The sequence below is a fragment of the Etheostoma spectabile genome, chromosome 20, assembly GCF_008692095.1.
Source record: "Etheostoma spectabile isolate EspeVRDwgs_2016 chromosome 20, UIUC_Espe_1.0, whole genome shotgun sequence".
Taxonomy (NCBI): domain Eukaryota; kingdom Metazoa; phylum Chordata; class Actinopteri; order Perciformes; family Percidae; genus Etheostoma; species Etheostoma spectabile.
In genome coordinates this window covers 360,766-375,363 of record NC_045752.1, presented here as the reverse complement: position 1 = coordinate 375,363, position 14,598 = coordinate 360,766, and the positions used below count along the sequence as shown (strand labels likewise).

The window sequence follows — 14,598 nt, the reverse complement described above, 5'->3', positions numbered from 1 at the left end:
ACGGCATCATGGGATTGTAGTTTTTACATCCTGGCAAAAGAAGAACTGAAGGTAGGCTTTTAAATAAAAATTGCACCCATGTTTTTTTATTTACCAGTTGGTTTTTAAAGGTAAATTGTAGAATAATTTGAATGTGGGTAGGGCTATTATATATTATAGCCTAAATAATTCAGATTACCTCATCAGAATGATTAATACATTTTCAGTTTTTCAATTGAGTTTTACTCTCCATTAACCTTTTTTGACGTAATGATGCACATGATTTTAAGAACAATAACTATTCATTACTATCAAGAAGAATAAACACACAAGAAAATGAAAGTAAGGCTACAACTAGCAAACAAAATACATAAATATGTAAATGGTTAAATATATAAAATAACTTTAAAGACAAAAGAAAATCAAGTTTCTGCTTAAAATTAAATAACACAAAAATTTGAACATATCCATCTGTATATCTATCTATCTATCTATCTATCTATCTATCTATCTGTCTATCTATCTATCTATCTATCTATGTATCTATCTGTCTATCTATCTATCTATCTATCTATCTGTCTATCTATCTATCTATCTATCTGTCTATCTATCTATCTATCTACAATAAACACACATACATATTTTAGTAGAAGTAGTGTTTTTTGTATTTTAATTGTATTAATAATTGTAGAGTAGTAATACAAACAATGTGGTTGTACAATTGTCAAAAAGTGTTGAAAGTTTTGAGGTAGTAAGAAGTAATAGTGGTTAATTGCACTTCATTTCCCAGAATGCGCGGTGAAAGCTGTCTGCGTTGTGCCTGTATACAAATGTCATCTGGGTGCTTTTTAAATCCTTTTCACCAAAATTTGACATCATCTTCGTTGCTTGTATTGCCATAGGAATGTAATTATTGAGCATGCTTAATTTTTTGGTTAGTGAAAAAGAATATCGAAAAATGGTTTGATTGTTGTTGTTTTTGTTCTGGAGTTTTAGGCACTTGATCACGAGGTCCACCGTGCGGAAGTCCCGAGGATCTTATTATCGCCAAAGCAAAACTAGTAGATAAGTAACTTACAGTTTTGACTGTAACTAGTGTTGTTTTTGTTGTTTTTACAACAATAGACAAATTAGTTCTTCACGAATACGCAGCTGGCTACAGTCAATGCAAAATGTCGTCGGAGGAATTCGAGAAGTTGCACGAAATCTATAAATCACTGTACGAGGAGCTCAAGCTAATGCCAGAGACAGCTCTGAAAAGCCACGGAGGTAAAACAGCTCATGTTGTTGTTTTACCTGCTAATGTTATAGCTAGCGTTAACTGTGTAACAAAGTCACCAGAAGATGTTTTCTGTGCTGTGGAACTGGAGCTTGTGTTGTCTCTACAGAGGACAGGAAGAGGTTGGTGAGGACCTTCGATGAGAGGCAGGGGGAGGCTGAGGAAGTGGTGAGCACCTGTTTATGTATTGGAAGTCAAATGTGCTAGCTAGCTAGCTACGCACTTTAACAACAGCTATTCTTTCCCATTATCGAAATGAACAGCCTTGGGTAAATAAGCCTGTTTTTACTCACTTGTTTAAAAGCAATAGTATAACTTAAACGGGCTAAGTTGTTTTTGTTGGCCAAGTATAACGTTATGTAGCCTCCACATAACAATACAAGGAATTTGACTCCGGTTTTAAGTTCCACACACCAACTATGTTTTGAAAGTGAAACATGCTAGCTAGCTACGCACTTCAAGAACAGCTATTCTTAGTCTTTAACATTATCGAATTGAACAGCATTGGGTAAAACAAGCCTGCTTTTACTCACTTGTTTAAAAGCAATAGTAGAACTTAAACGGGTTAAGTTGTTTTTGTTGGCCAAGTGTACAAGCAATTTGACTCCGGTTTTAAGTTACACACACCACCTATGTTTTATAAGTGAAACATGCTAGCTAGCTACGCACTTCAATAATCACTGACAATAGCTACACAATAATGTACTAGAGTCAAAATTACAAAATGTTTCTTATGAAATGTAGTAGAGTAGACGTATAAAGTAACATACAATGTAAACCGTGTGTACAGTTCTATTGACCACTGGTATTGAAACCAGCTCTTGCTGGTTCCATTTTGCCTTTGGTATCAAGGGAATTAAAAAGCATAACCAGATCCAGTAATTGTTCTGTCGGTGTACTTTGCATATCACTAACATGCACTGTGTTCTGAAACACTTTACAGAGAAAGATCTTTCTCTGGAATTACACTATTTTCTTATCTGTTTACAGTTACAAGGAATGGAAGAAGAGCTACGTGCTGCCCCTTCCTCTTACAGAAATGCAATGAGTACAAAGCTGCGCATGTACCGCAGGGATCTGGGCAAGCTGCAGAGGGACATGAAAAACTCTGCTCCTGGCTTTAGTTCTTCTTCCCAAACAATGGAAGGAAATCATCATGCCATCTATTCATCACAAAACCAACAAAGTGTGAGTGTGTGGCTGGAGACTCTAATGAGTTTTTTCTTATGTCAGCAACTCCTTGTTTAAGTCATGATCACATCCTCATTTATGGGATTTTGAGTATGGCGTTTGAGCACAGTTGCAAGGAAAATGGGAAGAATGGAAATGTTTCAGCTATCTTAAAGGTCCCCTGACATGGTGATCTTTGGATGTTTTTATATAGACCTTAGAGGTCCCCTAATACTGTATCTGAAGTCTCTTTTATATAGACCTTAGTGGTCCCTAATACTGTATCTGAAGTCTCTTTTATATAGACCTTAGTGATCCCCTAATACTGTATCTGAAGTCTCTTTCCCAAAATTCAGCCTTGGTGTAGAATTCCAGCCACTAGAGCCAGTCCCACAATGAGCTTTCCTTAGTGTGTGCCATTTCTGAGTCTGTAGCTTTTGTGGAGGAGAGGGGGGGGTGTGGCCTTGACCAACTGCCACTTTCCTCATTTGAAAGCCATGATGTCTCTCTTTCATGGGTGGGCCAAATTCTCTGGGCAGGCAAAGCAGAGAAAGGGTAGGTAACCTAGGTAAGCTCCGATAGGCCGATCTGGAATCTTGCCCCTTATGACAGCCCCATTTGAGCTTTCATTTTCTGCAGAGCAGGATACCCAGGGCTCTGTCGTCATTTCTAGCCACTTGGGGACCATAGGCAGGCTGGGGGTACTTAATGTCAAAAAACCTCATAGTGGGAAATTTTCATGCCATGGGACCTTTAAATATCAGTTTGGCTCTAAGTCTCACAGATTGAAAGCAAGAAGCATACATCTCTTTTTGCTGAAGGAATGCAGGAAATTAATAAATTAATCATGTAGGAGTTTGAGGACAAATTTGTACAGTAAGATGGAATTTTTCTGCCAAATAACCTCTGGAATGTATTTGAAAAAACGGATTATAAAGGAATTTTAAGGATAACAAATGTTTTTGTCCTGCAAATGATTTCTCTTGCTCTTCTGACACAATCGGTAAAATTTACCCCGGCTGCCTCTGTGTTTTTTGCCCACCTATGCAGACACACCAGCAGTCCCAGAGAGCTTTGCTACTCCAGGGCACAGACGCTTTGAACAATGCCACCCAGAGTATTGAACGAAGTCAGCGCATTGCCGCGGAGACGGATCAGATCGGCACAGATATCATCGAGGAGCTAGGAGAGCAGAGGGAACAGTTGGACCGCACCAGAAACAGAGTGAGCACCTAATTGTAATTATGTGTATGAGATAGTGGTGCTGCATTAGTTTAACTGCTCTATGTTAAATATATAAGTACCTTGATTCAGTTTCTTACATTTGGAAGAACTTTTGAATGCAGGCCATCATTAGTCATTAGTTTAGGGGCAAAAACTGGTGATTTAGGTAAATATGATTTGTTTTAGTTGGAATTTTTTTTTTACGTCAATATTGGTACGTGAAAAAAGACAGTTTGTTGTTGTCAGACCTTTTATTTTTGTTAAACCTTTTTTCTTTTATTTATGTTATAGTTGGTGAATACTGGAGAGAACCTCAGTCGAAGTAGAAAATTTCTTCGTACCATGTCACGGCGGTAAGTGCTTCCCCTGAAGAGGCTTTACATTTAAATGATCTTTTTTTTGTATTGATGTGAAATGATGGAATGCTAAATATCTTTCTAGAGTTTGATTTACTCTTTGTTCTTTTGTTTGCCTTTCATTAAATACGAGGTCCTGTTGTCTCTGTAGCTCTCATAGTATGACACAAATCTATAAAATGTCAGAATAAAGTCATACAGTAAATGCCTAGTATCATTTTGTCTTCACATACCTTGTTTAATTCGCCCACCAGTCCAAAACCCGAAGATATTCACTTTACAATCATAAAAAAAAGAAAAGCATCAAATCCTCACATCTGAGAAGATGGAAACAGGAACTGTTTTGCCGTCCAAAATGATGAATTAATTATCACTTACTTTTCTGTCTTTTGACTAATCTTTTAATCATCTAGTTGACAATTCATTAAAATACGTTTGTGGAACAATGACCTCTGCATATTGTTGACTTTTTCTTTTTGTCTTTTAGGCTCGTGACGAACAAGTTGCTGTTAGCTGTCATCATTTTAATGGAGTTGGCCATTCTAGGTGCTGTGGTTTATCTCAAGTTCTTCCGAAAACAGTCTTAAGCTCTGGATCCAGGGCATACGGACTCTCTACATCTGTCTCCACTGACTTTCCAGTAGCAATAATGCTCCTCTGCTGCATGCAGCCAACTGTTTCTACGAGAGCACACAAGGACAATGAGACGATTCAGTCTTAAAGTGAACATTTTACTAAGAGAGGATTCTGTCTATGGGCAGGTGAAGTTCATTTGACAGGAATGATGTTGAACCTGTTAATGGACCAAACTTACAGTGAACTCCATTCACAACACTGTGACTTAAGATTTGCACTGTTTAGTCAGACTGTTAATGCCAATGACGCCCTGCAGGATGATTTTCTGGACGTGTGCTGACTGCAACAGACCCCAGAGATGATGTAGGATTTTTTACATGCCTGAGTACGATCAACTTACTCCCACATGTAGATTCTCTGCTGACTGTACTCGTGAAATGTTACTGATCGATTGGTGCAACAGTTCTGGGAGGTTCATAAATCCTCAGGATTGGTTCTAAATACAATTGTATTGTGCAATTATCTTTTTTTTTAATACTAAACTGTATTTGATGAAATGGCACCAGTTGAATCTATTTTTGATTCGCCGTGATGCCCAGTATCTAAATGGATGTAATGACCTCATGTTTCCAAATTCTTGAGTTCTGAGACTTAAGGCCAAATTTGTCAGATATGTAAATGAAAAATGGATGCAAACGCTTAATACAAGCAATGTTCTCTTTAATGTTGTCTAATCACTGTATAACAATATTCCCTGTTAGGGTTCAGTATTCCCTATTTGACAGTCTACACCTCATTAAAGCTTATCTTTAACCTCACCCAACCTTTGCATTGTATTTGATATTTCCAGGGACAGCAGCCAGACAGGCCAAAGTTAGAAAAACATCCGCTGAGGAGTGACGTCACCAAAATTTATTAAAGACTAAAGCCCAAGGCCAGGTTAGTGCTTGGTAAACAGCATCTGTTACTATGGAATTAAATCGCAAATAATAGGTGATAAGGTTATTTTTAGTGCTGTTTTAGAAGTGGCACATCTGCCACAATGTTTTTCTTCCGCATGCGTACCATGCCTTCCTGGTGTGATATCAAGGACAAACACCTGTTTGGTGACCTGCTTGTGTGGGTCACGCTTTTATCTGAAATATTGTGTTCACTTTTCCTTAAAAAAACATAACAAATAAGCACATCTATTATGTTGTTGCTGTTACTACAGAAGTACTAATGGTAAACACCATGGTTGAATAAACGCATGCAAATTACGTAATATTTTCATTCAACTAATGTTTATATGATGCAGCAATACTAATAATTTATATTCGTCCAAACATTGACCATTATTTCCGTAATGTACCTAAATCATGATTCAGCTACGTGTTATCACCATGGTCAGTTGGTCCAGGCTAAAATATCTCAACAGCTATTGTATGGATTGCTATAATAATTAATTGTCCCCAGAGGATGAATTGTAATGACATAGGTGATCCTGTTATTTCTATGCTAGTGTCACCAAGAGGTTCATATTTGTGTCTTAGTGAAATGGCTCATTGGATGTATTGACATCTGTTGAGGATGAATTGTAATAACTTTGGTGATAGTCAGATTTTTTTTTTTCATCATCTAGCATGACCATCAGGTCAAAATGTAATTTGTCAAACTCTTTGGGTTATGACCATATATTGACACAACTAATTGCATTCCCATCAGCCTCAGTTTACTTTTATGTTTAGTTATATACCTATTAGGTTATGATACTATGGAGGAAGTAAGACACCTGTACACACAAACAAAAAATGTAATCACATTTATGGAAGACCAAAATATAAACTCTTTGTTGCAAGGACAAAAGTCGGTTAGTGACCACATCAAGACGAAGATTAGATCACTTCAAGCTTAATTATGCAATTTTTCTTTTTTTTCTTGCCAGATTTTCAATCAAAGCTGGACATTAACAGTTTTCAAGCCAATTAATACTTATGTCGTCAATAAATATGCATACACAGTAATTCTAGAACATGTACTGGTAGGTTCATAGTGAAAATACAAAAGTAATCTCTAAAGAAAATACAGTAACCACAGCTGGTCCAAAAGTGCAAACGCATCATTTCTATTTTTTAGTAACTGGCACAGCCACAAAACAGTTGTCAGAGCCCACATTATACTGTGGAATTCTAACAAAGTCAAACTTGGTTTATCATACCTCCTGAAGCGGGTTCATTCTCTTCAAAAACCAAATACATAATAAATATGGCAGCTGTGTCCTCGAACATGTCACGTGTTAAACAGGAGCGAAATAACTTAGTAGTACTGTTTTGAATTAAATGAATAAGTGTAGCAGTTGATTTTATCAAAAGCTTTTAGTTTTAGCATTAATAATGTGAACTTTTCTCCTCAAATCTGTAAAGCCCTTTTCTGGTTGAAATGAATGATTCAGACATTATTTAGTTTTCTTCATGAAATGTAACAAGAGAACAAATTCTTTAGCAACCATTAGATCCAGTCTTTAGTCTTGTATTCAGAATTGCGGAATGCTCAGGGATGATGTTGATACAGTTCAAAGCTTTGCTCCACGCTCTCAGAGGCAAAGCTGCTCCGTGTCGTCCTTCACAGAGGGAATCTCATCGATGGCCGCGTGAGCGCCTTCTCTCGTCTGTCCCAGAGACGATGCGATGACGTCGACCGCCAAGGCGGCGGTGGCCGCTACGGCTTCGCGGTTGGCTCCCAGCACTGGGTTGACTTCAACCAGGTCCATGGCTGACAGCAGACCTGCACATCAACACATTCACATGTGAAATACAGGAAGTTGACAATAAAAGTCCTTAAAGGGCAGGGGGGAAAGAGGAACAAATTCAAGGTATCTGAAACTGTCTTTACAGGATGTTTCGACCATATTTGTAGTCATCTGTACCTGTGTTATGGATTTCCTCTGTGATGTAGATGCCCTCCCTGTAGGTCAAACCCCCGTTTACCGGCGTTCCCGTGGCTGGAGCCAGAGACGGGTCGAACGCATCGATGTCGAAGCTCAGGTGGATCGGTCGCTGTTTTCTGTACAAGAAGGTGAGAAAGTTGAAAGTGAATTTAAGGTTCCCTCAGACATAAGCAATCATTTGGTTTTATCAAATAAACATAACTTTTAGTACAAGTTAAGTATTCCACCTAATAAATAATCACAGAATCATTGTGTTTAACAGTAAGCGAATGTCATAATCCATAAAGGTACCTTGACAGAAGATGGTCAAGAGTAACTTCCATAACCCTTTGGATGCCTAGTCTGTCGATATCCCTCATGGTGAAATACTGGATACCCAGGTTCTTCAGGATGTGGCTGTAAGAAACAAAAATTAAAAACATCAAGAACTATTTTTCAACAGTGCATACAGTACATGGAGAATTACATTCACATTAGCAATTGATAGCGTGTGCTTACTGCTCTCCGGGGTCAACGTCCCGCAGTCCGATGTACACCAGGTCCCTCGAGGAGAGGAATGGCTTCGTCCAGGTAAACCCTGGGATATCTGGCATCTGTGGTGGACAGATAAAAAAAAAGATAATGTAATATAGAATGTATATGTATGCAGGGACAGAAAAAAAACATCCACCATTGTGTTGCAGTGATGTATTTTTCTATACCTGGTTTTAAGACTCATGCCACTCCTGCCACACTCTATTGACTGATAACAAAGGTTATTGTTAGCATGGCAAAAGTAATCCAATCCAATTTTTCAGTCTGGGTGTCTTGTTCCTACGTAAGAGGGGTGTGGGGCCCATACATGTCTGTGCACAGAGGCCCAGTATCTCAAAATCCGCCCATGTTTGCATAAGAGGTAGTTCCCATTGTTGCCCTTTCTACCAGTTGTTATACATTTACGGGGGTTCCTCGATTACTTAATGCATTTTTCCGTAAAAATGAGAATCCAGAGGAACATAAAAAGTTTATTAGCTATACACTGAAACTGATGTTGAAACGATGAAACTGCACCTTCATCGAAATAAGGCAAATGATACGCTTCTGACGTTACAACGTTGTGTTCTAGTGATTTCCTGCTGCAAAGAGATCCAGTCTACGTTGCATACATGTTTTGTGACACCTAGTATTTTATTAATTTTCTTCACCTTGTCTTGCAGCTCTTTAAGCATGAACGCCACAGGCTGGCCGTGGAGGTTTCCTGATGGAGAAGTCATTGGCGTGTTGATATCTGCATGAGCATCAACCCAGATGAGACAAAGGTCAGGACACTGCTGGGCATGGCCTCCCACTGATCCAATTGCAAGGCTATGAAATGAGAAGCACAGTCTTATGGATATCTGGTGTTTTTATTCATCGGTCAAGTTCTGGGGGATGAGAGTATCTTTGCAAGGCAGTCGTAGCATTAACACATATGGTCAAATACTATACAGTAGCTGTTGGCCACCTAAATACTGTACTAGTTGTACTGCACTATTTCAGGGCAGGTGCTGTTAGCAACAATACATGTTATTGTTACATAATTACCTGTGATCCCCTCCCAGCATGACAAGGGTGTGCCCAGCACCAACAGCTCTGCTCACTGCGCCAGACAGCATCTTATTTGCTCCACCCACAGTGCGGGGGAACTTTACATCCATGTAGGGTTCATCCTTCTCAAGGTGCTGGAAGTTGAGGTCTCCAAAGTCATGGACAGAGTAGTCTGAGTAACACAAAGACAAGAAGCTGCCATCACTTAAAGGTCCACTGTGTGGGAATTTCTCCCATCTAGTGTTGAGATCATATATCGCAATCAAGTGTCCCGTACCGCTCAAAGTACGTATCACAGCTATGGTAGCCTTCACGCTTCAAAAAGCCGGTCTTTTGCTCTTTTCAATATTCTTTTTCTGGGCAAAGAAGAAAGACATCTGAAGAAGAGTCCTGTTCCTGAAATTTGGATTTTGAATATGTGTTTCCTTCTTCAAACTTGCCGGAAAGCGACGATACCCATTAGCAGATCAGTAGCACCTGTGAGTCTATCTTGTGATAGAGCAAAAACGCAAAAGGCGGAGCAGTATATCCTGTATGTACCTCACGGGCTAACATATTTCAAGATGGCGCATGAATATGGAGCATCTACCCCACATCATGCAAATGGAAATGGAAAATTTCAAGCCAATAGGAGTACTTGGAACTGGTGGTGGTGGTCAATATTCATGACAAGTTTGTGAACGGGTAACACTGATTTTGATAATGAACAACTAAACACGTTACACACTAGACCTTTAAAGCACTTTATGCTTTTAAAGGCAGGGTTGGTAACTACTTACTTTTTTATATATGCTAGGAGATGCTACTTTAAATACCTGCCACCCCTGCCTTTAAGGCATCTAGCTGAGTCACTCCTTTGGTGAGAATCACAGTGACTGAGCAACGGTTCACAGTTCTACACCAGGACACGGAACTGTTGATGGACACAGTGGCTGTTGCATGGCAGCAACCTGTAATCTCTTGGTTTTGGACATCTGTCTAAGTTGTTAAGACACCGCCCTGTTGTCTGTTTTGAAGGAACATTTGTGCTTGGATGACTGCAGCCGTCTTCAGTTGAATCTGTGGCTGCCAGAGCTGCTGAGGAGGCTGATTCATTCAATGCCAGTGGAACATAAGTGACCAAGCACTTTCCACTTGTCCAGTTTCCCATGTCAGCTCAGGTTCCGTCCTGTAGCCTACTAGATAGCCACTGCAGTAAAGACTAAAAGAATTCCACTTGCTTTTCAGACGCAGACTGCAAGTAAACAAGCGGTTCATCTGGCAATATGAGCTGTTATGGCAGTGTAGTGTTACTCTGCTGAACTAAGGGAAACCAATGTGGTTCATTACCATTCGTAGACAGGACAGGAATAGCCCTTGTCTTGGTGCAACTGTGAGCATCTATTGCAGGACAATTCAGAAATGTTTAAGCAGCAACAGGCTGCAAGTTCTGCTTCTGTTTACTGGGAAATGCAAGATCATAGCTGCCATGTGTACTTTACTGTACACTATAGTAGATAAGTCCCTGTAACTACTGATTTTGTTTTATATACTGTATATATATATATACACAGTAGATATGCATTGTTCTATTTTCATTATTATATACCGATACGTGTTTTTTCTGAGACTGTTTGGACAAACGTTACACCAACCCTGAGAGTGTAAAGATGCCATGGTATTTAGTTCAGTTAGGGTTTGGTTTCCTACATTGCAGTCGCTAGTGACATGGCAGCAGGATCTCTTTTCACTGCTGCCAAATTGACATCAGGCCACCAGAAGGAAGACCCTGCAACTTTAATGCATATTAGATACTGTAGCTCAGCCTTGAATAACCCCTAACTGAGATTTAGCTCTCGACAATGTAAATTCCTACTATGAAAGGGGTTTAAAAAATGGTGCAAAAAGGCAACACCTTTTGCACAATATCAGATTTTTACAACTGATGAGCAGATGTCTGGGACCAGAGACCCTAGGAGTGCCTGGCAACTGCTCGGTTTGTTTAATTGGCTGCAACACAGGTAGGCTCCTGCTGTCCCTTTGCGTCACACACCTAGATCATCCATGGAGTGAAGGGTTGTGCCAAGCCACCGTTAACCATGACAAATACTGTAATTTGTTTTAATTATATTAATATGGATTAACCTTCTGTGGTCCTCAGCAGTGAGCTTATAGCGAGCCTGTGTTCCTGTCAACTGTGGTATAATAATAGTAGATTTATACTTAGACTGTGCTATACTCTAGTGAGTGTATTTATAGTAGGCTTATCCTACATATGTAGCATTATTCAAATCTTCTGTGGAGTCAACAGGCACCCCTGTCTTAAAACTGTTTTTAAAATGAAATACATACATTAAAAAAATTAGAATAAAATAAAATTCAATTATAAAATCAACTCTCAAACTATACTTTAGTATATTTATAAAATATACTGATATAAATAAATATAGTGACCTGTTCATATGTTACGGTCTTATAGGATAAGTATACTATTTTGCAAGATAATGCCTACAGCAGACTAGGTGTATGGTGAAAAAGTTTTTTGTTAACTTTTTTTTAAAAAAATTTTAGAAACTACTTTGAGCTAACTATAACAGGCATGTGTAATGATCAAATATATAAAACAGTATTAAAGACCTCATTACTTTAGTGTACCATATACTAATTTTGTACCCTATTTATCTTCACTGTGTCCTTGGTATTTAAAAGAGACTTATCTGTGTCTCTAGACTACAGATAGACTTTAAGGATCCTGGGCAGACTTTAAAGTGACCTTCATAGAAGGCTTCTAAGTCCTTCTACTAATCATGTCTAGCACATCACCGGTCTCACTGCTAAATATTCTTTGTTAAGGTGGCGTGAGATATCAAGCACAATGCAACCATTGAACTGAGCATAAAAAATAAAGAACGGATTCTTTTTTATTCTGTCATCTTTCATCTCATCAAAGCAGCTCTCTTCTGTGTTTTTTCCCTCTCAGAAAACTGTCGGCGTGTCGGTTGAAACGAAAAAAAAACCCCAAACCGTGTTAAAGTGGGAGAGTCTGTCTGCAGTGACGACAGAGTGGAAACGCATCAGACGGGCCGTTCCCTGCGCCGGGGACAAGAATGACTAAAGCAGACATGTGGCTGCTTTATCGAGAGAGAGAGAGAGAGAGAGAGAGAGAGAGAGAGAGAGAGAGAGAGAGAGAGAGAGAGAGAGAGAGAGAGAGAGAGAGCAGTCTGCCGTTACCACAGTCTCCTCCAACTGTTCTCTAACAGCGCGAGCCTCGGCTAGACTACTTTATGGCATTCTGGCCTTAGTAGATGTTCCCGCGGGAACTGAAGGCTGCTTCATGAGTTTGTAGTCGCCATTACTTCCTTACTAAGGGTTCACACCATCATTAGCATTTCTGTTCTGCTATCGAATCTCTTGAAAAAAAGGCTACACAAAATGAAAAAGACACGTTTGTGATGTAGGTTATTAGGACTGCTAAATGGAGACAATGTATCCTACAGGCTGATTACCATTACGTTATATCACTATAATATCCCCGTAGGCTACATTATGTCAGTGAAAGGATCTTAAGAAGCCAGGAGGATTTGATTTCAACAGGATTAAGCAGAAGCAGAGATCACTTTGTTCTCTAAAGCATGTGCTGGAACAGCTCCCCCCGGGCAACATGTCTATGGTTTCCATTTCCAGCCACTGTTACATAACGTAGCTGCACCGGCCGCTCCATTATTCCCCTCCCTTCACGCCGTACCTACCTAAAGCGGAGAGCCGGTCGATGAGCCCCGCATCTCTGATGGCCTTAGGGCCGTGCTCCACGCCTCTTCTTTTCTGTTACAAAATTAACAGAAAGGAGTTAGCTCGGTGTTTCAGATGTTATTTGAAAGTTAAGATTAACAACAACAAAAAACAAAAGTCACGTTGACAAATTGTATTACCTGTCCTTTTGAAAACGGAGCTCCAAGAACAGCCACAGACTGAGCTCTGCTTTGTTGGCATGTGTGGCCGAGTTGAGTTCTGAGAAGACGGAATAGAGGTCCTCTCAAAGCCATTTTCAAAACTGTCGCAGTGCACTCCGAACCAATCCGATCCCAGGCAGTCTGATGAAAGCGCTGTGAGATGTTGCGCGCCGCGCGGGTGGATGCTGGATGTGGCCGCGTTGGTGCAGGAGGCCGGTCTTATTGCTCCTAAATCCTACTTAATATTCATTAGCTGGTAAAAAAGGAGGATTTAGGAGGAGAAAAAATGAAGAGATTTTTACCCCCTACCCTTTTCTTAGAAGAAAAAGTAACTTTGTTGAACTATTTTTGGAATTTTCAGTGGTGCTAAGAGTTTAGGACCGGTTACAAACTGTTGTACTGGCCGCGCTGTGCGTCCTGTTTCATATACAGCGTCTGACGTCGGGTGCCATGACACACCTTCGGTGTAGCCAATAGGAGATGGCGAATTAAGTGGGTTCGTTGTGTGGGCGTGGCCTGTCTGGGTCATGGCCATGTAATGTTTGTTGTGAAGCGAGGTGCTGCAGTTTCACCTACAGTAGGTGGAAATTTCCAGAGACGGAGCCAATCGGGATTGACTGAATTGTTTACATGATAGCAGCTGGCCTAGTTTTTTTTTGTCAACATGTGTTTCATGAGGCCCGGGCTAAACATATCGTATTTCAGGTCAAGGTGAAAACACAAACCATCTTATAAACATATTTACAGATATTGTGTAAGCAGGTGTCTAGGGCCAATCTGTGGTGAAAGAAGTAATGCACCCTCTTTTGAAATATTTTTTTCAGCCATGTACCCCCTAAACATTGCAAAACATATTTAGTAGAATAAAAAAGATTTAAAAAAAACATATATAATGTGGTAATACAATTACAGCGCTGCACCGGTTTAGGCCAAACAACAACCTTGTAACTAACAGAAACACTTTAATGCTAATCTACATTTTAGTTTAGCATTTCGTTTAGAACCCATCTCTAAATTCATTTGTTATTATAATATAGTTATTTTAGGAATTATGCATTAAAAAAAATCTCCCATACCCCCTGCAGTACTCCACAGTAACCCTAGGGGTACTATACCACCATTTGAGAAACACTGCTAGCTGACTTTGGCTATCCTGATGCCGAGAGACAGGTTGGCCCTTACTGTTCTCAGGCCAGCTGCGTCCCCAGCTCTGCAGCCCGTGGACTTCTCCTTTCAGCCATGTTGTCAAGGTTCCGGTGGTGGTTACATCAGCAATGCATTTGCTAATGTAGGAAGTGACAGTGTACAAATATTCCTCAATGTCTGTTTGGGTGGTATATAGCTGCCTGCTTAAACACGTCCCAGTCAGTGGTCCCAAAGCATTCCTGAAGTGCCACATCCCTGCTGCTGTCTGGTGACTTTCACCTCTGGTCTGCATGCAGGTATTAGCATGACACTGATGTGGTCAGAGGGGCCGATGTGGGGGAGAGGGAAGTGCTTTGTATGCATCTTTTGTGTGAGGTGTAAACCAAGTCCAGGGTGTTACTTTCTCTTGTAGAAAGTTCACATGTGGATGGATATTGGGGACAACGG

The 14,598-nt window shown here is 40.0% G+C and overlaps 2 protein-coding genes across 2 annotated transcripts; one reads left to right on the top strand and one right to left on the bottom strand.

The window, feature by feature from the left end:
- The first annotated feature begins 975 nt into the window (after window positions 1–975).
- Window positions 976–5,402, top strand: vti1b (vesicle transport through interaction with t-SNAREs 1B). Its single transcript, XM_032499505.1, has 6 exons — window positions 976–1,248; window positions 1,368–1,426; window positions 2,249–2,446; window positions 3,479–3,652; window positions 3,944–4,005; window positions 4,496–5,402. Exons 1-6 carry the CDS (start codon window positions 1,152–1,154, stop codon window positions 4,593–4,595), a joined length of 690 nt encoding a protein of 229 aa, XP_032355396.1. The 5' UTR covers window positions 976–1,151; the 3' UTR covers window positions 4,596–5,402.
- Window positions 5,403–6,370: 968 nt separating this feature from the next.
- Window positions 6,371–13,414, bottom strand: arg2 (arginase 2). The gene is made up of 8 exons (XM_032499504.1): window positions 12,985–13,414; window positions 12,805–12,877; window positions 9,074–9,248; window positions 8,695–8,854; window positions 8,009–8,103; window positions 7,802–7,906; window positions 7,490–7,626; window positions 6,371–7,347 (listed from the first exon to the last, which is right to left on the bottom strand). The coding sequence occupies exons 1-8, from the start codon at window positions 13,096–13,098 to the stop codon at window positions 7,157–7,159; spliced, it is 1,050 nt and encodes a 349-aa protein (XP_032355395.1). The 5' UTR covers window positions 13,099–13,414; the 3' UTR covers window positions 6,371–7,156.
- Between the last annotated feature and the right edge of the window lie 1,184 nt (window positions 13,415–14,598).

What these genes read in the sequence shown, in the direction of transcription:
- vti1b (XM_032499505.1), top strand. Translation starts at nt 1,152, where the DNA reads ATGTCGTCGGAGGAATTCGAGAAGTTGCACGAAATCTATAAATCACTG. An exon ending in AGGGGGAGGCTGAGGAAGTG is followed by an intron (nt 1,427 to 2,248) that starts GTGAGCACCTGT and finishes ATCTGTTTACAG; the next exon opens with TTACAAGGAATGGAAGAAGA. An exon ending in CATCACAAAACCAACAAAGT is followed by an intron (nt 2,447 to 3,478) that starts GTGAGTGTGTGG and finishes CCACCTATGCAG; the next exon opens with ACACACCAGCAGTCCCAGAG.
- arg2 (XM_032499504.1), bottom strand. Translation starts at nt 13,098, where the DNA reads ATGGCTTTGAGAGGACCTCTATTCCGTCTTCTCAGAACTCAACTCGGC. An exon ending in CTCCGTTTTCAAAAGGACAG is followed by an intron (nt 12,878 to 12,984) that starts GTAATACAATTT and finishes ATTTTGTAACAG; the next exon opens with AAAAGAAGAGGCGTGGAGCA. An exon ending in GACGTTGACCCCGGAGAGCA is followed by an intron (nt 7,907 to 8,008) that starts GTAAGCACACGC and finishes TGTTTCTTACAG; the next exon opens with CCACATCCTGAAGAACCTGG.